This window comes from Diprion similis, chromosome 11, assembly GCF_021155765.1.
Source record: "Diprion similis isolate iyDipSimi1 chromosome 11, iyDipSimi1.1, whole genome shotgun sequence".
Taxonomy (NCBI): domain Eukaryota; kingdom Metazoa; phylum Arthropoda; class Insecta; order Hymenoptera; family Diprionidae; genus Diprion; species Diprion similis.
Window position 1 is genome coordinate 8,852,729 of NC_060115.1, and position 24,968 is coordinate 8,877,696.

The 24,968-nt window shown below is 36.8% G+C and overlaps 1 protein-coding gene across 1 annotated transcript in view; it reads left to right on the forward strand.

The window, feature by feature from the left end:
- Positions 1 to 24,968, forward strand: part of LOC124412408 (synaptotagmin-5) — a 53,397-nt gene that overhangs the window by 6,356 nt on the left and 22,073 nt on the right. The window contains exon 3 of the mRNA XM_046892258.1: positions 21,830 to 22,101. Within this exon, the coding sequence (XP_046748214.1) occupies positions 21,859 to 22,101 (243 nt within the window). The 5' untranslated portion in view covers positions 21,830 to 21,858. The remainder of the gene's footprint in view (positions 1 to 21,829; positions 22,102 to 24,968) is intronic.

Below are 24,968 nucleotides of genomic sequence, written 5' to 3' on the forward strand. Positions count from 1 at the left end.
TCCGTAACATTTTCTTGTAACAGCTATACAATAATAAAATTAAAATCCTCCGATCATCCCATAATTCGCGTGAATAAAATTTTTTGTATCAAACTTTGGGTTAATGAATTCCTATAAAATCGTGGCTAATCAAGGCCACAAAACTCTTTCTTTCAAGGGCAATAAAAAAAGGGGCAAGGAGGGGGGGAGGGGGGGGGGGGGTTGGCACGAGGTAGGAAGTGGTCTTGAGAGGAACTCCACCCCTGTCATCTCCGTCCCCACTTTCGACCTCCAACCCTTACCGACCGCCCTCGCGGCGCGTTTCATTGTGCAAACGTAATCAGCGTGGGCGTCGCGACGCCGGGCGTCCCTCGGTGGTGTTCGCGCCGTTGGGGGGCGCAGAGGGAAGGGCTCGAGGGTATACATATAGTCGCAGCCCTTGTTTACCCAGAAACGTTGGGATAGCTGTGTCACCGCGGATGACGAAGCCGTTCTATTCCACTCGTTCCGTTTCGTTTCGTTTCGTTTCCTTTCCTTTCCTTGCCCTTCGTTTCGTCCCGTTTCTTCGACGATACCTTGAACAGCCTTTCCTGGCCTTTATTCCACGCGACGTATCGCATATTGGCGCCACTTTATTATTGTTTATTCCGTGTAACGAACGGTAAGACATACATGTTACCATCGAGTTATGCCTCCATCCCTCGCCCCTCGTTCTTTTTCCGATCATCTTGATCGTCGGCTCTCAACCGTTTTACGACACGTTACCGGATTACGATCACCGTGTACGTGTAACGAGAGAATAGAAATTTCTTTCTCATATTGTATTTATTTGTCATTCGCGAGTGCACGAATACGTCCATTTTTCTCACGCTATGACATTCCGTTTTGCAATAAACGACGATGTTATTCCTCGTATTACAGTCTCGACGAAAAATTAAAATTTATTTTACTATTATTGTTATATATGTATGCGTAGGTGAGGTTATATTATATATATATATATATATGTATGTATATGCAGGTTGAGGGTGCAAATTCATTTCGCCATTTCGTTTTATTGAACAATATTTCACCCCAAACTTTTTCGCGTTTATTATTAGTCGTATGATTTTGTGAATACGGAGATTCATAGAACCTCACAAAATGCTGTAGTTAACCGACTTCTGTAATAAATATATAGTTTATAATACCTACAGGTACTTGAGTTTTATGAAATTGATCGACGTGTAGTGCTTTTCTGGTCGTTTCATTCTATTGCGGAAAACCCCTCGAGGCGAATTTCCACGCTTTCATGTCATATAATAACAAGAAAAACTCGAGCTAATCGAATTCAACAGCCACGGCTCGACCAGAAAATCATAATGATTTTCTTGTTTCGCGTTTTATGTTACACAGACGTATACACGCGGAACCAGCATCGACTTTTGTAAGCCGGGTACAAACTGCATCGTTACAAGGATTACGTTTTTCCACGTCTCTGACGTCTAATCTTCTGTACGAAAAATTGTACATTTAATAATTACGCTGATCTCAGTATTATGTATCGGTGCGAATACGGAGCAATCTAGACAGCATATGTATATCGACACCCACACACACACACACACGCACACATATATATGTACATTAGGGTACCCCTTATATAGTGTGTTGACGAATTTTTGCTGCCCCACCCCCCAAATCAACTTTAAATAATTCGAAAACAATTGTCTAATTTTTTCAGATTTCTACCCCAACTCTGGGATAGTCCGCTTCGTGGTTGAAGTTTCTTATGGAAATGACATGGGAAAAACTTGTTTCCTCGGTATATATTTTGTTGCAAGAGTAATAATAATTTTTTTTAAATCTGTAACTACGAGGTTTTAGTGGGCATTAGTGCTACTATCTGTAAAAAAAATTTACATCACGATACCAGTAAATCTAGACGAATCGCACTTCTTCTAAATGCAAAAAAAGTCAGATTTCGAGGGTGGTGCAATTCGTCGAGATTGCGTGGTATGATTATGTGAATTTTTTTCCACACAGTAGCACTATAGCCGACTAAAACCTCACAGTTAAAATTTTTTTTTAACATTATTACTTTTACAATAAAATATATACCGAGAAATAAAGTTTTTCCCGTGTTATTTCCATAAGAAACTTCGACCACTAAGCGAACTATCTCAGAGTTGAAATAAAAATCTGAAAAAATCAGGTAATTGTTTTCTAGTTATCTGAAGTTGATTCGGGGGATGAGGCAACAAAAACTCGTCAACACCCTGGCGTAAATACATTTACGGTATATTCGTTTGAAGTAAGTTAAGCCAAATGACTTTCAACTCACTTCTTTCGAGCTGCAGTTTAACGTGTAATTTATTGTTAATTTGTTTTCCTCCTCTTTTCAGCCTTTTCTTTCCACTTTTTTCACTGACACACCTACGTAATATGCATACAACGTAATTCCTATTTAACGTAGGTACACCTAAAGGTACCTGCAAGACATGTAACGAAGCAATTACTCGCTAACCCAGAAGCATTTTGTTTCTGCCCGCATATAGGCGTAAAATTTGCAAATTTTCAAGCCAAGAGTTGTCTCTGAAGTGGGAACAATTATCTTGCTGTGGTCCTACTTTCATTAGCGCATGTAACATCGCCCAAGGGATAGACGTGCCTCTTGGGCACTTCCAACTTTTACGAGTTGACAAGCGGCGAGGATCCCTGATTGCGACACAAGTTATACCTTACCCGTAGGTACAACCTATTACGCGTTTGTTTCCATAGCGATAACTTTACACAGATAGTAGCCAAGTTCCGTGCCAGCTGCCATATCAATACAGGCATATACAGGACACGTACATACATACAAAACGCCATAAACTTTGGCGAATGGATTAGTCAGATCAAAATACATGATTTCGTCCCCCCCTCTCGCTTCACCCTCGTTTTCAGCTCTTTGTAAGAAAAAATAGATTTAGACTTGTCTAAACGGAATCGTTGCAAAATTGTAAATATCTTAAGGTGAAGGAAAGAATTTTTGCACCAATTATCTATTTTTATTTATTTATTTACTTATTTTTTTGCATCAACATGCAAAACATGTGCTCGATAATGAATAGAAATCAATCAACGTTTTCCATATTTTCTTTTTTTTTTCGACATAGCGAACGAGGCGACGATCGATGGCAATCCTATGATTAATATATAAATATATATTAGGGTGGCGCAAAAAAATCGACTATTTTTTTTTTTTAAATCTCGTGTGACAAAATGTTAGTTTTTGATGTTTTAAGAGCCTACTCCAAAGGACAGTTCAAAAAAAAATTATAAGAGGTCGCTACACATTTTTTAAAACGTCAGAAATCGTCAAAAATCGTTTTTTTTTTTTTTTCTCTTTTCTGGTTACGGTATAATTTTATGGTAAAAAAAAATAAGTTTTCGAAAGTTTCAGTTCAAAATTTGAATTTTGAAAGGTCGCTCATAATTTTTTTTACAATTTTTTGTTGCATTTCTTTAGATCTTTTCGAGCGACCTTTTAATATTCATATTAAGATTTCATAAATTTTTTTTCTTTAATTTAGTAAGAAAGAATCGATAACAATACACCACGACATGAATTAAAAATCAAACAAAATACTGAAAATATAATTTTTTGACGATTTTTGACATTTTTAAAAATTTGGAGCGACTTCTTGAAATTTTTTTTTTTGAGCTGTCCTTTGGAGTGGGCTCTTAAAACATCAAAAACTAACATTTTGTCACACGAGAATCAAAAAAAAAAAATAGTCGGTTTTTTTGCGCCACCCTAATACATATATATTCTAGTGTATGTACAGCTCTTGTAAGAACAGCTGTGTCGCAGAGCAGCTGTCATCTTGATAGGTTATACCTGAGTATAACATATTTTTCCATAACATAGTAAAAAAATGTGCCGTGAAAAAAAAAAACAAAAAAAAAAAAAAAAAATATGACATTTCAGTGGCTGATATATAGGAGAAAAAGTTTTTGAGGCCAAGGGTATAACTCGCAGCGAAGGTATCGAGTTTAACTGAGCCTGATAAATTTTCGCGATTTATACCGTGTATCTATAGCTCATACCGATTCTTTTATCTAATCTTGTAAATGCTGCGAAAACTATATACACGTATGTATCTATGTACATATGCGCGTGTTTTATACGTTAGCATGAAAATGTTTTACAACATTTGTACAATCATCACTGAATCCATAATAACTATTTGTAGTTGGAAAAGACTTCATCAAACAGGATAAAAAAAATTCATTCTAAAATCGAAATCTGTCAATGTATATATATATATATATATGTTTATATGTTGTTTTTGAAAAAAGATCTTTCTCTTGATTGGCTATTGAAAACATTCGATCATTTTCCTCAACGTTAACCAAATCCTCTGATACTTTTACCTGAGTAATTAGTTGAAAGTTTAATTTTTTTGCAACATTTTTCCCTTTCCGTCACTTTTTTTTTCTCTTCGCTGTATCGTTTGGTATAAAAAAAAAGGATCACGGTTCTTAAATGAAATTCGCGAAAATACACTTATATTAACGTGAGAAAATACTCGCTTGGCCGAAGTGACGGCTGTGTTGAAAGAAATTTACCAAAAAAAAAAAAAAGACGACAAGATATAAACGAACCATCGCCAACCATGAAAGAATTTTCATAAAGCTTTTCATCTTCTAATACGGATAACCGAATTTTATCGGTAAACCACCGGTGGTTCGGGGTTTTCACTGACCGAGAAGATATGGCCAACGTCAGCCTTAATTGGTCACCGTTTACCATCCGCTCTTGTATATACGAACTCGAATTCAACGACGGTAGCTGTACCATGAAACGACTCACAGCCCAGATGTTCCCAAACCCGCAGCTTAATTTGACATTTACATCGATTAACGGGCAGCCCCAACATTACAAAGTGTCCGGTTTTCATCCTGTGCTTGAATGATTGATTGGCAATCTAATAAGGTAGCTTAATTTTTTTCATTTACGTATCGTGCGAACGAAATCAATAATTATCATGTTGCAAATCACTGAGTTATTTTTTATTGATCCAAATCATTTTACACTCTTCGTTAAATAAAATAAATTTAGAAAAAAAACCGGTTAACTCAAACTTAATTGAAGGCTGATTGTTGTTAATAATTGAGACTGAACTGCTCCTCGGTTACTCAGGAAAAAAACAAAAAAAAAAACAAAGTGCTTCTTACTAATCATTTCTGTAACAGAGATTTCGGGCAACTGTTTCGATATTAGTCAAATTTAATATCGAGTATAAATCATGCGAATTCTGTTGCCAGTTTGAGAAACTCCCGTTGAATTTCCATAACGCAAAACTCATTCGTGCAGAGTTCGGAGGACTGCAATTAGCACTATTGTAATCAAGATCGTATCAATTATCGGAGTCAGAAATTTGCCAGAGGGCTGTTCAAGCGCATTCTGGAGTTACGAAACGTCATATTGGCTTCACTTCCGGGCCGCAAAACTATTGATCGCCAACACAGGGTGAATATTAATGGCGAAATTGTACTCAATTGGGAAACGAACGTTGGCGTTAAACCTGCGACCATAATTGACTTATTCATCTTCTTTGGCCGCAGCTTCCTTTTTTACCTTTTATTATTCGACACGGAATACAAGCCAATGAAAATACGCCGCGTTACATCGGAGAGCAAAGAAATGGCTTTGTCCTCGTGATAAAAAAATTAGCAATTTCTTAAAGGTATCACTCACAGCAGCGTATAAATGTAGCAGAGAATCGCCGTTAAATTGAAGGAATAAAAGTTCGACGTATGGTGAGCTTTTCTCTTTAAACCCTGCGCGACATTGCGATAAATCAAATTACGTGTAATTTGAACGACCCACTGCCGCCGATAATTTATTATCACGAGAATTCTCGCTCGGGTGTTACCTCGAAACGGAAAACCTCCGTATTCCGTTCCTTGATTCTCTCACCCACGCTGACTGCTAACCCCGTTAACGTAATATCGGTCAGTTTGAACAGGCAACTCTCGAAACACTGGATTTTAGCTTCGGGATTAGGGACCAGTTCGTGAGCAATTAGGTCAGGCCTTGCAACATCGTTTCAAATTGAACCAATGACGGATTAATATATTACGCAGGGAAAACAAGAAATAGAACAAGTATTCTTACCACCTATTTTATATCAATTTTTTTGTACATTTAGAGAACTTTTCAACGTATTTCTTTGCAATTTTTTTTTGCAATTTCTGATAGTTTACTAATAGGGTTTCAATACTCGAGAGTAATTATTGTGAAATAATGTAAATTATTATTGTTAGAAACAAATTGATTGAAAAAAATAGTGGAAATTGAAGGAATAGTTCATTTTTGAGAAGGTTACTTCTCTACACGTACACATTTTTTACATAAATTATAAGTTTTTGAGATTACTGATTATTAATCTGAATTTTGATTTCGAAAATCTACTACGGCGATTCCAATTAGCGATCCCGAAAACCCCTGCATAGAGTTTCTCAATCGTATTCATTCAAATTTGAAATTTTCGTCCACCATATTGGATCCGCAATCTTGAATTTTGGAAACTTGATTTCAGATTCGTAATCAGCGATCTCAAAAACCACAGAATACTGTATTGATACAAAAGTTGACTCAACGCAATAATGTGTGACTCAAAGGGCTAAGGACGAATGGACCCGACAGTCTGACGTAAATGAAGAGGATTTTGGGTAGTAAGGATATTGTTCTATTATCCTGTTCACTAGTATCATCGCAAACGATACTGTTCGAAAGTTTTTAAAGGCTTACATTTCTTTTCCTAACTCTCCGTTCAGACTGTGAATCCCTTTCATCCTTAAAGTGCCTTACGTCGGTCGAACCCTGTATTTCGCATAATGCCGACAAAAAGGTTAGCTCAGATATATCAAAGAAGTTGTAGATTTAGGACAAAGTTCGAGACACCAGCACCAACAAATTTAGATAGGTGTCAAAGAAATGCTTTATCCGATATTCGAGCAATACCATTTTTGAAATATGCTCTACAAAACAGCGATTCAACTCGTGTCAGAATCTCAGAAATAAGTGACAAAAATATAAGAGCCGAACGAGAGAGAAATTTTATTTTCGTATTATTATAAAATTTTTAATAGAACTAACTTTCGCACTTCTTAATCTCGTTCTCCATAATATTCATGCTAGAATTATTTGACGCAGTGGCTCAGAGTCTTTTGAAATTCAATTTAGTCGGAATGATATGATGCATATAATAACGAAGGATTTCATCATGGTCAAAGAATTCGGATTTGTAATTAATTTTCTACAGTAATTAACGGCTATCCGTCGACCAAAAGGAATCGATAATTTCATTCAGGCATATTTTCACCCGGAGCTTTTAATCCTGTCCGGATTAAAAGTTATGGATATAACTCTATTTGCCAAGGCAAGTAAATATTGAACTTTTCGATCTCAACTTTCTCTTGCCTTGCGATTTAAGCGTCTATTCCCTTCTCGATAGGAACTAAGGATCACGTGCTTGACCCCGCTGCTAAAGGAAGAAAACAAAAAAAAAAAACAATTAAAAACGAGAACGGAGAAAAACATCCTCGAATCCTGTGAAAATGAAATGACTTCGTTTTTGCGAATTCCAAGAACGGTTTTTATCCGACCTAATGTGGGATTGCGTGTAAGTTTTAGATCGTTTAAGTTCGGCTCGCGATCTTTTTCGAGACACGATTTATCACCGGTTAGTAGTTAACGTCGAACCGAATGGTTTAGGATCGATTTTCGGTTTCCTACTCGCGTTATCTCTCTTCTCCGAAGTCTCTTTCCGCCCTCTCTCCGTACAAGCAGTTTTGCCAGAAGAGATTCAGCAGTCCTGGCAAATCCGATCAGCCAGCAAAGGGGTTGACTAACGATAAGTGCTCATCCCGTTGGGGATCGGGGTGCGTCTAGTTTAGGACTATGTAGTTTGGTTTATCGGGAAAGAAAAACCCCGACCTAACACTATTTTGACAACCTTGCGGAGCACCTTCAATCTCGCAAGTCCCGAACAAACAAAAAACTTCAATGCTGCAAATAAGTTTCTTCGCAGTAAGAAATTCTGCACAATTTCCATGACTATGCATGAAAAAGATCTCTATACAGTTCTTGGAGAAATATTTATTTCAGTATAGATTCTTATACGTGAATTTTTCTCATTAAATACTCGCTGAGAGTTATTGAAATGCATATTTTCATGAATATTTTATCATCTGTGTATCTAGAGACTTTTTTTATTGGATACATAGTAAGACTGTTACATATTTCCACTTACACGTAGTGTGTGAAAAAGCGTGCTGATTTATATTTTTAATTTTCTCGGATGTAGTCTCTCGTCTCTGTTGTAAAGATAAATCATATACGTTCATAAAATACAGTTATAAACTTGCGTAGTGAGAAACGTTGTCATTTTTTTTCTTACCGAAAAATTTTAGAACTCGATATTATTATTTTTTTACCAACCTAAACAAAAAAAAAAATTTTCTTTTATATACTCAGGCTCGACTTCCTTCGGAAATTTATGTCAAAAATTACGTTGACTGACTACGTCCTGTGTAAAAATAAGGTTGAAAAATGTTCTCAGGATGCGATCTTGCAAAAAGAGAGATAATTCCTTTATTTTTATGTTCACATGTCTGCATTTTTTCCTCCATATGTATATTCAACGAGAAGTTATAGATTCTCGAGCGTCAATAAAATGTGAAGAAAACCGATTTTATTCATACTCGGGTAAAATTTCATCGTATTATATATTAAAGTTACAACGTCGGGTATCGTGAAAACAATTATTTCTTCACAGTCTGATTCCTTTTGATCGCTTCCAAGTTTATTTTTCCTGAAATCGTTATAATGAAAGCATGTTAAGCAGGAGAATAAATAAATATTAAAATTGGCATAATGTCGACTCACCAATTAGAATATAGGTATATAATTTTAAATAAATAAACGCACTAAACCGGCAATATAAATTGCTTGGATAACTCGCTTGGATTTTATTCATCTTTCCTCCTGTAATTGCTCACCAGAAATCTTACACGTGTCCACATCAGATAAGTTGTAGAGAGAAATCGGAACCGTTTTTAATGATTGAAAAGAAGAAAAAGATTCTCCATAATCTAGATTCTGCTTATTTTTCACAATTTCTCAGCAAATTCTATATACCTGCAGATTTGAATGCAATTTCTCTGCTGCACTATTATACATAAATAGATATACCTACGTACATACATGAGAGCTGACGAGTAGACTGCGATTTGAAATGCAAAGGCAGCTTCGCAGCATTCCCTCACGGTAGTGAACATGGATGAGAGACGAGCGTGGATGAACTCTGACATTTCCCTTCAGTACAAGGTGATGCCCAATAAGGCGAGAACAACCATATTAATAACGTTTCAACGAGTATTACAGCGCGCATTTATACGACTGAAAAATATATCTACGATGCCTGTATTAAGGGTCAAGATATACATGTATATGCATATATAGGTATGTACATAGCATATGAAAATTCGAGAAGGTATATAAATGGCAGCTGTCTTCATAGTCGAGAATTAGAAATCTCGTACCATGGTCAAAAGCTTGAGTATGTGTGAAGAAGATATAACGATTTATTTTGTGGAAGTATGTTATGGACAATTTGGCACATTCATCCGCCTGCATTTATGTGATATGAGATACATTTTGATAAAATCCGCCTGCTTTTTAACAACCGGGAGTACATTGGTGTAAGATATACTTTGAATTGCATAGATGCAGGCGGATTTATCCGACGCCGATTGCCCTCGGGACATCTCACAAAATAACCCGGTATATATAGTGTGGAGTGTAAAACGGATCAGCTTCGAACGCCGTGGGGTTGGTTTGAATTCCAAATCGATCGAACTCGTGACGCAGGGAAGCAAAAAGGAGAAATAAAAAGAAATCAGAAACTAGAGGGTGAAGTCGAGGTTCGAAATAAGACGCTTAACAACCAGCGTAAATCAGTTTCTGCATGTCGAGGTGAACGCGATATCTCAAAAAAGCCTCGGTACCCGGTCTATATTCGACCTCCATAACGTGGCTTATTTCGGTCCGAAAATTCGATCCGCCACTTCTCAAGGCTATCAGGCCAAGTATCGCCTAACGTCACTCAAGTTTCCCATCGGCTAAAATTACCCTGAAACCATACTTACGATGTATAATATAGAAATGCGAGCTCTCCTGCTATTTTTTTGTCTGCAAACCGTACTTGTAATGGAATAACATGTATGCGGGGTTATTTCGTGAAAATGCCACGGAGGCATTTTAGCACATGCTAAATTCGCCTAAGTTTACGCTATTCCGAGTGCATTTTACTGAAATGTACTTCCGGTTGCATAAATGCAGGCAGATTTCGGTAAAAATGTACCTCGAATTGCGTAAATGCAGGCGGATTAAATCCACATATTAAATTAGACATGCGATATTGCTACGCAATAACTGAGTATGTTTACACAATGAAAATAAAAATTGCAACCTGTTTTGATCTTGAAGTTTTTATGTTGAGGCAAATTACTATTTTTAATATTATATCGCCGGTGAGTTTTACACGTATAACGTTTCCGAGTACATATGTACTTACTCGATATCATGTTCGATTCCTGCAATTATCGGAAAATGCTTCAGTATCTCTCTGCAGCGGTTTTCCTCCTTTGAGATCTTTCACCGCAAGCTTACCTACCTCAGCGGTATATTTTCCATTTTTCATAGAAAAGATGCAATTGTCAGATAAAGAACCGACCCACTTCGAAGCTTCCGGAGGGAATATTACACGGAATACATTATTATTTCCCTTAATCTTTTTCCCTGTTTTCTTGACAGTAGCTCGCTTCAGTATCCAGCACCAAAAATTGCAAGCGAATATAATTCAACGTTGGATTTTTAGAAGAATTCACAAATTGTCCCTTCAATAATTGTATCGAAAATGTATATCAGCCGTTTACTCAGCATTTTCAGATGCGTGTTATTGTTGTCGTTGTTATCGCCAACACTTTCTTTATTCGCTAACAAGATGACTTGATAAATAATTAATTTTTTGGTTCAACAACTTGCCTCTTTATTGGAATTATGAATCACCAATTTTTGTAAGAATATTTTCAAATGTATGTATGATACGTGACACGATGCATGCCGGGCGAAAAACCGCGGTAACAACGCAAGATAAAAAAAGAGATTAGATAACGAGAGTGCAGATCAATACCTGCACACGGTAAACCAGCTTTGTCAGGAGTCGTAGTGAAAGATATTATTAAATTGGGGGAAGAAAATATATTAACATATGGCAAACTCCATCGGAGTCATGTCTAAAAACTGATATGCAAAAGAAAAAAACATTAATTATACACGCTTAAATCTTAAGCTCATACATACTAATTCTTACATGTGTATATAATAATACAATATTCACTTTTATACCCCCGCAATCACTCACGCGATCTTATTGCCGTATAGAATGAAGAAAATTTACGGATCGTGTTATCTTTACAAACCATCAGAGACAGGGTTAGCAAATTTATTCGTAAAGTTTTGCGTTCGACAACTTTTTTCGGTTCTTCTCTTCTTTTTTCTCCTTCTATTCTAGAACTCAACAATGCCCTCCGAAATTTTTATTCCTTTGACTGATCTGTGTTATACTTATGGGGTATTCCATACCAAATCCACTAACTTCTAACATTCTGAGTTTGTTCGACTTTTACGCTGGTTTTATAAATCAAATTAGACGAATAAATAGTTTGATCTGAAACAATATCAAATAGCTAAGATAAATTGAAATAATAAAATATGTGTTTTGGTTTGGGCTGCTTTTTTGTGCTAGGAAATTTTAACTTTCCTCCAGTACAATGCAAACTGTCATAAAATATTTGTTTCTTTTACGTTCGAGCACAATTTATTATCTCATTTTTACAAGTGACTTGGACGTTACTCTGAAACTATTTCTTGAAACCGTGCATTTTCGGAAGAACACAGTTTGGCGTTTTATACCCATGATACAATTCGACAATAAATTGTTACAACGAATAGAAACACTGCTAATCTGATGAAATTGTCAATATTAAAAAATCGATGCCACGTACACTGCTGAAAATAAAAATGTAACAATATACTAAATTTAGCTTCCACCCAAGGACTGTATTAAGAGTCGCTTTTAACATAGAATGCCCCATATAGACGAATATCGCGCGTCGTGTAATATTCGTTTATTTATCTATTTTCCTCCCAAATAAGAAAATGAAATTGTGGTTTAATCGCGGAGTCAGAAGCATATAATACACTGTAATATTCGAGTGAAAGTACGAAGTGACGAATGGCTGATGCTCTGAAATTTTTTCAATCGAAAGGTCGAGTGCTTAATTTTTTGTTGCGTTTAATATTCCCGACAGAGTTTGAGCGGTTCAGTTACCTACAAAAGCGTGCAAACCTACTTCAACAGCCGCATTTTCACGTCTCGAATTGCCAAGCAATTAATTTGTATTAAATCGCGTTATGACTCGGAGGTAAAACTTTTTTCACCCCTCAAATTTTTTGTTCCCACGTTGCCTTAAGTCTGCTTCATACTACTGCATAACACCTATCTAATGATCGACAGTTTCGCCTGGGATCACAGGGTAGCCACTCGAATTTGTACCTGTGCAATTATTTCTCAGTGGAGTTTTTTACGAAAAAATGTCTGCCAAAAACGTTAACGATTTTAAATGGGGCGAAGAAAGGGTTTGCGGGATTATTCTGAGCCCGAGGGGCGAAATCAAGGGGTTGCAGGATATTATAAGCCTTTAACTCCAGATTTTGGGGTTCATGATTATTGGCTAAATTGATTATACGTAAGTACGTCAAAGAGAACTCGAGGCTTCATTAAAAACTTTGTAAAAAAATCTTGCGACCGAATGCGGTTTTTCGTTGACTTGGATGAATTTTTTCATCGTGTTTACGAACGCAGCTCACGACTGAAAATCCATTTCACTTCGAAAATGAGTCAATTTTCGAGAGATGAAGGATAACTTTCCCGCGAGTATAATTTTGCTCAGCGCATAAGGTTGAAGCTTGGGATTATTCGAACTGCAATTGAAGGGTGAAGGGGTATCATGAAGAAGGGATAAGTTTGAGAACTCAGTTTCGAAATACTCGAGTAAAGTATAACAAAGTGCCTTGAAAAGTTTCAACGTCGCGATCAAACTCCGATAATAATTCTCAATTATTCAGTAATTTGATCCGTGAGGAAAATATCAGAGAAAAAAATATTCGTTTGTAGAAGTTTTTGACTAGTTGATAACGAGACTGATTATGGGGTGGAACAAGTTCAAATCACTTACTGCCGGGATTCCCAGTTTATTTGAACGTTTTAAAAAGCTTTTTTTTTTTGCTAATTCTACCTTGCCACGTTACTTAAATGCGGAAACAATTGATTGTCTTTTCGAAAAGTGAAACGAGCCGATTTCCTTGATTAATACGCCATTCGCGAAATTCGATAGCCGAACGAAATTGTCAATTCCCGTCAGGATGAACTGCATCTCAGTCGAGGAGTTGACTAATCTAGAACGAGTGAAAGGGATGATAGTTCACCCCGTGGGAAGAGGAGAGAGGGTGAAATTTATCCGGGTGCAGAACGGAGGCTGACTGCCGAAAATCGTGCTGCCGAATCCACGGAAATTAAATAAGAGACCCCCCAACGGTGGGGGTTAACCCTTGAGCGAGTTGATTCTGGAACGCAGGTCGAATTATCTCATCGAGGCTTATTGTTTCACGCAGTATTTACAACAACAGTAAACCGCGGATTTTGGAGGGTGGCAAATAGAGGGACAAGTTTGCACGGTGGGCTTTAATTAAGGAAACTGGTTGGCCAACAATCGATATTTGTTATTAATCGCATCACGAGATAGCCGTGCATCGAGTATTGATCAAATAGCTACGCTCGTAAGCTACGAAGATCGCATTGAAAATACAAAAACATAAAAAATGTAATCAAGCAATGAACGGAAAATTGGATCACGTTGATATTCTAATCACGCTGAATTATAGTAGATTCGTTCGATTTCACTTCACCGTAATTCTTTTCATTTAAAAGACTACTATTTACAAATTTTCTTCCTTTTTTTCAGTAACTAATCTAACATATCAATATTTTTCATTATAATTATTAACATCGGTGCAACATGTTGGAAAATTTATAATTGAGCGATACCAAAATGATAGAAAAAAGTGTTTCAGTCACTTTCTAGAAGTCATCAAGTTTCGTAACGAAATTAATCATGGAGAAAGTGAAATGGAAATAATCTGCTAGATTTTTAAATATTTTGAAGCGATTTGAAAAGAAATATAGCTATCTAAGCTTTCCTTTGTAACTTTAGTCTTCTTTATATTTATGTATTTTCAAATACAACCGTCATAGCTTACGAATATAGTTTGAAAAGTACTCATTTCGCGACCATCTCATAATAAAATTAATGAAAAGTATCAGTTTGTGGCAAGCCAACCTTTTTAATATCACCTCATCATTTATTCTCAACGCAAACTTATCCAGTCTAGTCTGCGTTTCATATAATTGCAAATTTTTGCAATTACCCACCGGCGGATTGGTCGACGCACGAATTTTACGCTGTGCAGCTTTATGCCAATTGGGTATACAAATGGCGTGTATAAAGTATCAACATCGGCACTGCGTTTAGAATACTTGATTAAATCTGCGAAATGAATCCGCAAACACTGTGCGATAAATATATATATATTTCAGCGAGAAAGGACGCACACGTTTACTGCACATTAGGACGTTCAGCTTTCGTAGATCGTGAATATTACATAGATTATTATTGCATATGATATATATGATGTTTATTGCATAATCCAAGCAGTCAAAACGATCTATGTAATATTCACAATCTACAAAAGCTGAACGTCCTAATGTGCAGTAAACGTGTACGTCCTTTCTCGCTGAAATTTCCACCATTATTGCGTTCTGAAACCCGTTCGTACCACGCTGTTAAAGGTTTTATGAAGGAATTGATTGAGCTATGCGAATTGTCTCTGTAGCAATTTAACCGTCTGCAGTATGCGCTTCGTGCAATAAAAATTCGCACAGATGTGACGTGGACGAATATATATTGTCCATCGACAATATATGTATGTATGACTATGTATATATAACAGGGTGGTCCTTGTTTTTGCCGCCCCACCCTCTAAATCAACGTCAAATAATTCTATAACAATTGACTAATTTTTTCAGATTTCTACCTCAACTCTGGGATAGTCCGCTTTGTGTTCGAAGTTTCTTAAGAAAATAATATGGGAAAAACTTGTTTCTTCGATATATATTTTGTTGCAAGAGTAATAATATTTTTTTTAACTCTGTAACTGCGAGGTTTTAGTGGGCATTGGTGCTACCATCTGTAAAAAAAATTACATCACGATACCAGCAAATCTAGACGAATTGCACTTCCTCTAAATGCAAAAAAAGTCAGATTTCGAGGGTGTGCAATTCGTCGAGATTCCGTGGTATGATTATGTGAATTTTTTGCCAGACAGTAGCACTATTGCTGACTAAAACCTCACAGTTAAAAATTGTTTTTAACACTATTATTTTTACAATAAAATATATATTGAAAAAAAAGTTTTTCCCATCTTATTTCCATAAGAAACTTCGAATGCAAAGCGGACTATCTTAGAGTCGAGGTAAAAATCCGAATAAAATTAGGTAATTGTTTTTCAATTATTTGAAGTTGATTTCGAGAATGGGGCGGCAAAATTCGTCAACACCCTGAATAAAGACCACCCCAATTTATAGTGGAATATGTATAAACCTACGTGGGGATAATCTCGTCAGACCACATTTAATTTACTCCTCTCCTTCTACCGGTTACGAGTTCTGTTTACCAAGTTGTAACTTATTGTCATTCGAGGATCGCCCTTGTTCCTCTGGAGACTGGAATGAAATTACTTAGAAGAAATTCATGAAATATACTACCAGTGGCACTCTTCATTATCCACACCCGAGCTTCGGGAATATTGTACTAAGCGATAATCGGGATGCAATCGAGCGGAGTGACGAAGTAAAATAATCGAGTTTTAACATGCTAACCTAATATTAACATTCACTCAACCTATCAGTGTAACGATGAAATTATTACAAACTCGTTTTACCAGTGGAAAGTGGCACAAATTTCTGCTCTTCGTCTCTTCCTCTCTGAACATCTTCTCTTTCGAAACGTATGCGAAGTCAAATCACTCTTCGATTTTTTTTTCTCAATTATTTTCTACCCGTTTCAAGATTTTTTTAAATCGTAGAATCAAATGCGATACGATTTTTTTTATTTCTCATTCATCGGTCGTTTGTCAAGAATGCTATCAGCACACATTTCACGACGGCCTGTTATAAGTAACGACTGAAGGTATTGAAATGGTCTGATTCTGTTCTGATTACAACCGGCATTATCGAATAACTGCGAAGCATTGAAGGATATTATTTCAGAGTTCGATTGCTAATAGGAATGTTAATTGGACCGACCTTTGCGGAATTCCGATTGCACATATATACGCAACTGTGTTCTGCAGTGGACTCTTCGCGATTATTCACGGAATTCAAATTTTGTAATTGACTTTTCTTAGATACTTTTATACTCGCAGTCTACAGTTTTGACTTTATTAATTTGAATCCCTTGTGCAATCTACGTTTCACTCAATATTTGTCAACTAATTTAATCAAGTGCTGAGGTATGTTTGTGCATCATTTACTGCGTCTGTTCATACACAATTTTATTTAGAAATCCGAAAAATCAGTAATTCTCGTTTTCTCGCAACCCAATCCCGAATTTCTCTCAACGGAATGAAGAAGGATTCGCCTTTGCATCCTATAAGTAGTAGCTTCCAAATATCCCTTACAAGTATACTATAGTCTAGACTCTGAGAAGCCTTCGAGTTTAAGGCAGCTGTTTTATAGTTGACTTTCTGGAAGGTGAAACACGTTCGAAATTCAGGACAGTGAGAATTCATCTCAAAATTGCTTCTATATACGACCGGATTAAATACGCTCGAACTTTGTTACGTGACGTCAAATTCTCAGCGACAATAATTATGGCGTTTGATTTATTATTATTTTATTACACTGTTAAAATTTTTTTCAAAACAACTGTGCACAGTTTTCAATCACACCGTATCTCTGAGAAGCGTCACGGCACGATCCTTTATTTATACAGCAGAAAATGCAGTACATCGATTATCCAATCAGCGTGCCACCGATAATTGAGAAAATTCTCGCAAGAATATCCCATATCGGGTGACTTACTTTGTCTTTAGTAATACGAAGATATCGTGAATCGTGTTACGGTTTACTTTATCCTGCCTTATCGTCATCGCATGAGAATCGAGTGTCGCATCAGATGTTTTCCCTTATAACTGGATGCTGGAAGTTGAGAAGAGAAAAAGGACTTGCGCGCAACGGTCTGTTATTTCATTATTTCATTATTTCATCTTTGTTTAAACCCTTGACGGAATATTTAGCTGGGTACTTAGATTTTTTTTGTCAATATTTTTACTATTCCCTGTTATCAGAACCCGTGAGAACGAATATTCATGAGTCCTTGGATTACCTTTATCCGTCAGACTCGCCCGTACCTTGAATATTACTTTTTTCCATCAATCGTATCGCATAAATGTATGAATTATCCATAAAACTTTTGCGTCTTAGGAGATCCTTTTTATTTCCTCTTTCATTCCGTCCATGAAATTAAGTATAAAGGTGAAATTTTTTTTTATAGAAGTAGTTGATTCGAAGACAAATCGTTATCGACACGCCGCTGAGTTTGAGTATCTGATTTTCCTTTTCATGTCAATCCTGTAATCAGACTTTCAACACACGACAATTTTTTTTTTCTTTATCTCGTCTTCTTCATCTTATTCTCGAGAATCTGACATCCTACAGATGAAAGAGAGGTCTTAGAATAAGAAGATGATCAAACACACGACTTCATATACCGTTTTGATTAGGAAAAAAAAAATTTCACCGCAAAATTGGACATAACACGATCTCAACACACACACACACCCACACACACACTTAGATCTTCATGCCGCGTTGCAACGTTGGCTCTTAACTTTCATCTTCTCCGCGAGATTTCGCCGGAATTACTTCGTTGTCCATCGCCACGAAAAGAAACAAAAAACTACTAATACTCTCCTCAAATTACGAGATCTAGTGAAGATAATATTTTCTTTCTCTGCCTTCAGAGAGTCATCCCGATGGATTACTGCTGCTCTGTAAAACTTGAGCCTGATTTCTGAATAAGAATAAAATGTTTAGTTTTCATATGAACAATTAAGTTAAATTGTTATCTAACTTTTTCGAGAAAAAGTAATAATCATAAATTCATGTTCAGAAAATTATTTGACTTTGACGAGTTGAGAGTAAAACAAAACTTAAAACGTTTTGCGTAATGAGCTGTGCAATTACTCGATTAAATGATTTTCGAATAATTCATATTTAATAAAAGTTGAAGTGATTAATTTTATCCCTTGTTATTTAAGAAATTTTAAGGTGCCCACTTTGCCCCATCCTCCCCTACTCATCTAATTATGTATCGTAAAAGAGATTTCCGTAACTTACAAAACAAGAGTGTTTATCTCGAATCTGGCAGAAGTGTTGAATAACGCGGAATTAAGAGAGGATCCGAATGGCTTGCCGCAGCAAGTCGAGTCTAAGACTTGAGTAATTAAAAGCAATCCCAAAAGAGAAGTGACTGAAAAGTCTTACAGTTTGTTTATCGTATATACTTCTCTTTTAGACTGGGTTTCAAAAGAACCAAAACTCTGTTTCCCAAGTTTCAAGTTTCCGTCCCATCCATCCGGATTCGCTTCGTGAGACGAAAAGCCACTTGCTGGCATAACCAGCAACAGCTCTGCAGAGATTTACCGTTTTTCCGTTTTTCTTTTCAGACAGAGATTCATTCCGCTCTCTGTAGGGCACTTCAGGGTACGGCTAAGCCGAGATCCAACCTCGTCGAATTTATTAGCCCCACGTTCCGCACACCCCGTATCTTAAGCTTTGCCGACGGGAGGCGGCCACAAAATGGCCACAAAAATTTTTTCTGCCCTCTTTTTTCAACTTCCGTCATATACGCCGTCCGTTCATTCGTTAAATTTCTCTATCTCTTTTACGCTATAATTTTTCTTCGCAAAACTTTATATCGATAGCAGATTTTTTTTATCGACTTTAAAGCTTACACTTTAAGCACTTGAAAGTCCTGCAAAACTACACGTAAAGTGAGCGTTCCAACGTCAGAAATTCTCAAACCTGAAATCGTATAAAAACTTGACAAAAACAATTTAATTACTTTAAAGAAATATCTGACTCTGCTACTGAGCCGTAAGTTTTATATAATTAAAAGTTTAACAGATTTGTTGAAAAAAAAAAAAAAAACAAGAAAAAAAAATGAATGTTTACATTTTGAGAAAATTTAAGCGATGGTACAGTTTGCACACCTGTGATGATACCTATAATACGAGTATACTGTCGACAAGAGCATGGCAACTGACAAAGCAGTTACAGAGTTGAGAGCCAGAGCTGGTATCTCCAGCATAGTCGTGACGTAGTCTGCGTCTCCGAGCAACCGCCAATATCTATCATTATCGCGTTATCGTTATGACCGCCCAAGGGTGAAGAAAATGTCCCCTGAATATACATAGACATGCGTAGTAAGTGCCTGGGTATCGCCGGAGGATATTCCTCGGGAGAATTTCGCGTTTATAGTTTGTAGGAGCAGAGAGGAAAATTGAATCGGAAGATAGTTTGTGTCTCTTGGTCGAATTTTTCGCCGATCCGGGTTAGAAACGTGCATCATCGATTAGAGAATGTGATAAAGGAAATTGAATAAGTAGGTAAATAAAGTAAGTCTCGCGTGCGTAAGAAGGAGGGAGAGAAAGTAGGTAATGGGAAAAAGAGAATGAAGCAAGGGAGCCTGAAAGTTTTTCATCATTTTACACAAGTCAGCGGTTATTTTTATATTACAGAAATACGAAATGATCGCGAGGGCTTTCCCTGAGGAAATAAGATTCTCCGTCAAATACACGAGCGAAAAAATTTTCTCACTCTTCGCGACGACGACGAAAACTTCCAACTAATCGACGAGTGTAACGTATATAAACTCGAGAATTGGCACAATGTCAATATTGCAGAATTTCTTTTTCTTGGAAGTATACGATTTTCGTTCTCCCAAAGGTTTTCTCCCTCTTTCGCTCCGTAAAAGAAATCGAGCGATAACTTGAAGTCTCGTTTTCTGAAAGTTGGAGAGAACAGAAGTAACGAAAAGAGAGAAAATCTTTACGACAAGGGAGTCGTTGTTGCAGGAATGCTTTTATCGCAAGTGCAAAATGTCTTTTCATCAGACATCAAACGTTCTTCGTCGTAACGAGATCACAACTGTCTAAAGAACACGATGTTAACTAGTTATAGGCGTGAACTTTTCCTTGCGGTAGTAATTAGCGAATTATCTCTCCACCCAATTAATTATTCCCACCGCGTGATTATGTAACACTACACCCCCGGAATATTAAGTATTGACGTGTACCAAAGTTCGTCAGAAGTAGGATAATAACTGAAGTTCTTACTCGCTGAGAATCGGGTGATGAAAGAATTCTTGACGAAATTTCGCAATTCATAATCAACACGTTTGCAATTTGATACGCGGTTTAGGTATAACGATCCGTTTAGACATTTGAATCGAAAGTCAATACGAATTACTTCGGATTGATGAAAACCACACCTGATACTCTTGATTCGATTTCGGAATATAAATCATCCCTTACGTCTCGCAAATTATGCGAAATAATTCAAGTGCCGCCAACGCAACGTTTTATCCTCCAGTTGCCATTTCTAGAGAATCTTAAATTTTATCGTGTAGCGGATGAAACACCGTTTTGCAAAATGACAAACCGGGCATTGGTCGCTTCGATGAGAGTCATTATCAGAGTTAAAAAGTATCAATTACTTGGGACAATCGCCTCGTGATTCAAATTAAATTTTAGTTCTGATCCTGAAAGTTATACGGTTTAATTAGCTGCTCAATTGCCCGCTCAAACCATGATTTGAGCTAATAGTAAAGACCCGACATTAATTAGTGTCTGAGAAATGGCCAATTAAACATCGCGGTCGAGAAAAATGCCGAATGGAATAAGAACCACGGAAGGTTACTGAATTCTAGCGGTAAATTAATTTTTACTGAATGGCGTTTTTAAACCGTTGGAAAATGAATTAAGTACAGTACATAATTAAGTTTTAATTAAAAACTACATTTTGTGTATTGTAATCACGGGGGAGTAAAAAGTACAAATTATATTTGTATCCTGTTATTCAAACTTATATGAAATACAAATTGCACTTTTGTTTTGTAATTAGGTCAACACGAAATATAAATTACATTTGTTATTGCAGATAATTTCAGTTTAGTTTACAATTTTTTTTCAATAACTGTCATTTCTATTTTCATCAATTACGTTTTTCAAGTGTAATTATCAATACTTTTACTCGTCTATAATTTTTTAACGTAATCAATCACTCGGCATCGAAAACGCCATTCGTATTCCACTTTATTCCGATTACAAAATATAAGTGTAATTTGTATTGCGTCTACCTCCAATTAAAAAATTACATAAATAATCAATCTTATAATCCCTTCAACGAGAAATCTTGTATTTGGTTTGTCATTTGTAATTGTCTGCAAACAATTCTACCAGTCATTGGCTGATCTCCCCGGCCAAAATCAAACCCTTAAACACCTGTTTAATTCGTTTCTCCTCAGAAATACACTTTCTACAATTTCTCTTCCGGTTTTTATCCCTCAGATCTGACGGGCCCGGGTTTGGGGTTGCAGATGGTGTCCTCAGCGGTGCTGGGGGCGGCGGCTGGGACCGGATTGGCCCTGGTCGTGGCGATGACGATAGTCGTCTACAGGTATTACGCCGTTAAACGAAAGGGGAAGTCCTGGAGCGCGCTGGACCGATGGCCGGATCCTCCGTCGACGACCAAAAATCGAAGTCAGAATTCCACCGGCGGTTCCACCGTCCTCAACTGCTGGAGGAAGCCTCAGCAGAGCTTTTACGCGGTCCAAACTGGGGTGAGTAAAATCCTCTTCTGGTTTTCTGCGTTTATTCGGCGAAATTAGACAGAGCTGATATGCATTCAAAAGATACTCTGCATAATTATGCACATATTTTCTATCTAAATCTCCGTTAATATATTTCTGGTAATATAATTTTTCTTGATTCTGGAATTTGAATTGAATTTCGCTAAAATTGTAGAAAAATTTTCTCGAGTAATTCTGGGATCTCTTACTATACGTACCTGTATAAGTATAGATATATTCTGTGCAGAAATCTGCGAATATCTAAGGTTTGAATATTCACAAATTTCTGCCAAGACATTTTGAGCATGATACATTAAATCAACAGTTATACTCTGATTAAAATGTAAATCGAGGGTTGGTAATTGGAAAACAAGGAGCACATCGTAACCCCGAAATAAATTGAGGCGTGGGTCTTCGCATCTTGCGAGTAATTTAAGCCATCTCCCAACAGCGTCGTTGTTTTTACCATGATTATCAACGATGTAATCACAGCTTTTATTGCCAATCGTAAATTAGTTACTATTCGGATTTATCGAGGTAAAACGCAATAAACGCGGTGAGCCTTGAGTACAACGGATATCGCATCTTATTGTTAGCGGATAACGTCACAGTGACTTCGAGGCCTTTGACGCAAGTCGGGATCAAAAAGCTCCCGAGGAACATCGAGCAAAGCGTGAATCACCTCTTGGCGCTAATATATCAATCGTCGATAACACGGTATTGCCGAGCTTTCGTTGAGTGATCGATACGCTGTCGGTAAGTTACCGTCGGAGTCAAGCTTCCGAGCTTTCGAGTCGGTAAGGCGATGAAAATTCGCTTGGCAGTAGGTGCAATACCAATTAACCTTCAGCTCGTATAGGTAGAAATATTTGGCTGAGGGTTGATAAGGACGTTATTTAGTCCCGAATGGTTTTTCTCTTATGAAAATAACGCGATATACCAACGTTTGGCAATTCTCTGATATATATATATATATAATATACAGTACAGATATATGGGTGCGAAGGCAATTCAATCTGAAGCCGGCCATTTTTCATGGATTCACTTTCTGTTGACCTATATTTTTCCTTTTAAAATCCCGATGCTTTCTCTACAAGCTTTCGACAAATGCAATCAACCGTTCTCCATATATACTCCTGCAATAATTTCTCTTTTGCGGAATCGAACCCCGTTGCAATTGCTGCTGCGCAACTTTTTTCTTACGAAACGCCATCAAAGCTCAGGGGAGAAATTTCATTCTGCGACACATCGTACGTAGATATATATATATAAATAATATATATATATATATATACACAGTAGACGTATATATGTGTATTATATATACCCCAAAAAGGTGGACGCACGAGTAGAGAAGGCGCCCATCATTTTATTGATCGCTTTCTCAACCTCCACCCTGCAGAACTTGAGCAATCAACTTCGTTTATATTGACAAATTATATACCAGGATAATATCATACATCAAACTTCGATTTCATTTTTGCCTTTGTATAGAATTTTTTACTCGGGTCTAAACACCCCCTTCGTACACGGATGTTATGATGTTTTTTTTTTTTCTTTTTGTTTTGTTTTTTCTTTCAATCGTGTAAGAAAACGACAGGAAGTTTCACTTGAGCTGACACCGAATTAAAAACACAAATAAAAAAAAAAAATAAAAACAAGATACTTTTATGCAGTCGGTTGTTCTAGTTCTAGGTCAACGGGTGTGAGAATATTCAACGAATCCTAGGAAGATTAGCTCAGCAAACTTTCTCGACTAATTGCCGATTTGCACATGAATTCGGGACTAAGCTGCTGATCGGTTATTTTGAGTTTTTAAAATGAGAAGTTCGCGTCATTTCAATCGTTCGAATTTCAAACCTCCAACTATAAAGAGGAAAAGTCAAGTATCCCATCAGTATAATAGATGAATATTTTACCAAAACTTTGAGACTCGTTCGCATTTTACTTTATACATAAAATATGTTATCTATTCCAAAGTCGATTTGTCTTTTTCTTTTCCTCTAAATTTTTTTTTTTTTTTTTTTTCTTTTTCTTTTTCCACTACTGAAATGAAAAATCCGTATACCTAGTCTGGAGGAAATGAAGGATAAGAGGAAAGAGAAAATAACGGACGAAAAAGCAGACCAATTGAAGCGACAAAACGTCGGTGTCCGGCGCTTCGCTGAATCGCGTTTACCCGCGGGTCCGTGTATTGGAATCACACGGACATCAGAGGAACCGAGACCCACCCGTTTTCCGTATCAGCAATCGATAAAGCACTCGGTATCGAATGAGGGCTATCATCTCTTCTTAAATGTTATTATACGTCTCTACACGTGAATAAATTTTCTTATGTGGTCATTCAACTTTTTGATACCGATTCATTTCGTTCCTGCCAGATTTTCGGTTCTCACTTTTCAATTCATTCATTCATTTCGGTCAGCTATATGCTATGCAGGTGCAAAAATCTAAGCGTATTATGTATGTTAGATTGAAGATACGACGGTCCAACCACTCTTAAACTAAAATTTTTCCTCTTTGATTCAAGCTCTAGTATACATATTATATGTATACACTTGATGAAAGTCGAGAAGTTATGTGGAAAATCTTAAATATTAACGAGCTTTGCTATATCTATTATTCAGGAAAGTGAGACACTCAATTAAAACGTTATACTTTATGTACATATATATATATATATATAGAAACGTATTAATGTGTAGCATAAAAATACGATGAATATTGAAAACTGCTCTCTGCTCTCACCTCCGGAGAGACGAATTTCTGTATCGTCGATGTGCAGAAGGGAACTCGAAGAACGAAGGAATAACTCTTACGGAGGCAGGTGTGTGTTACCTTGCGAGCTGTGTGGATAT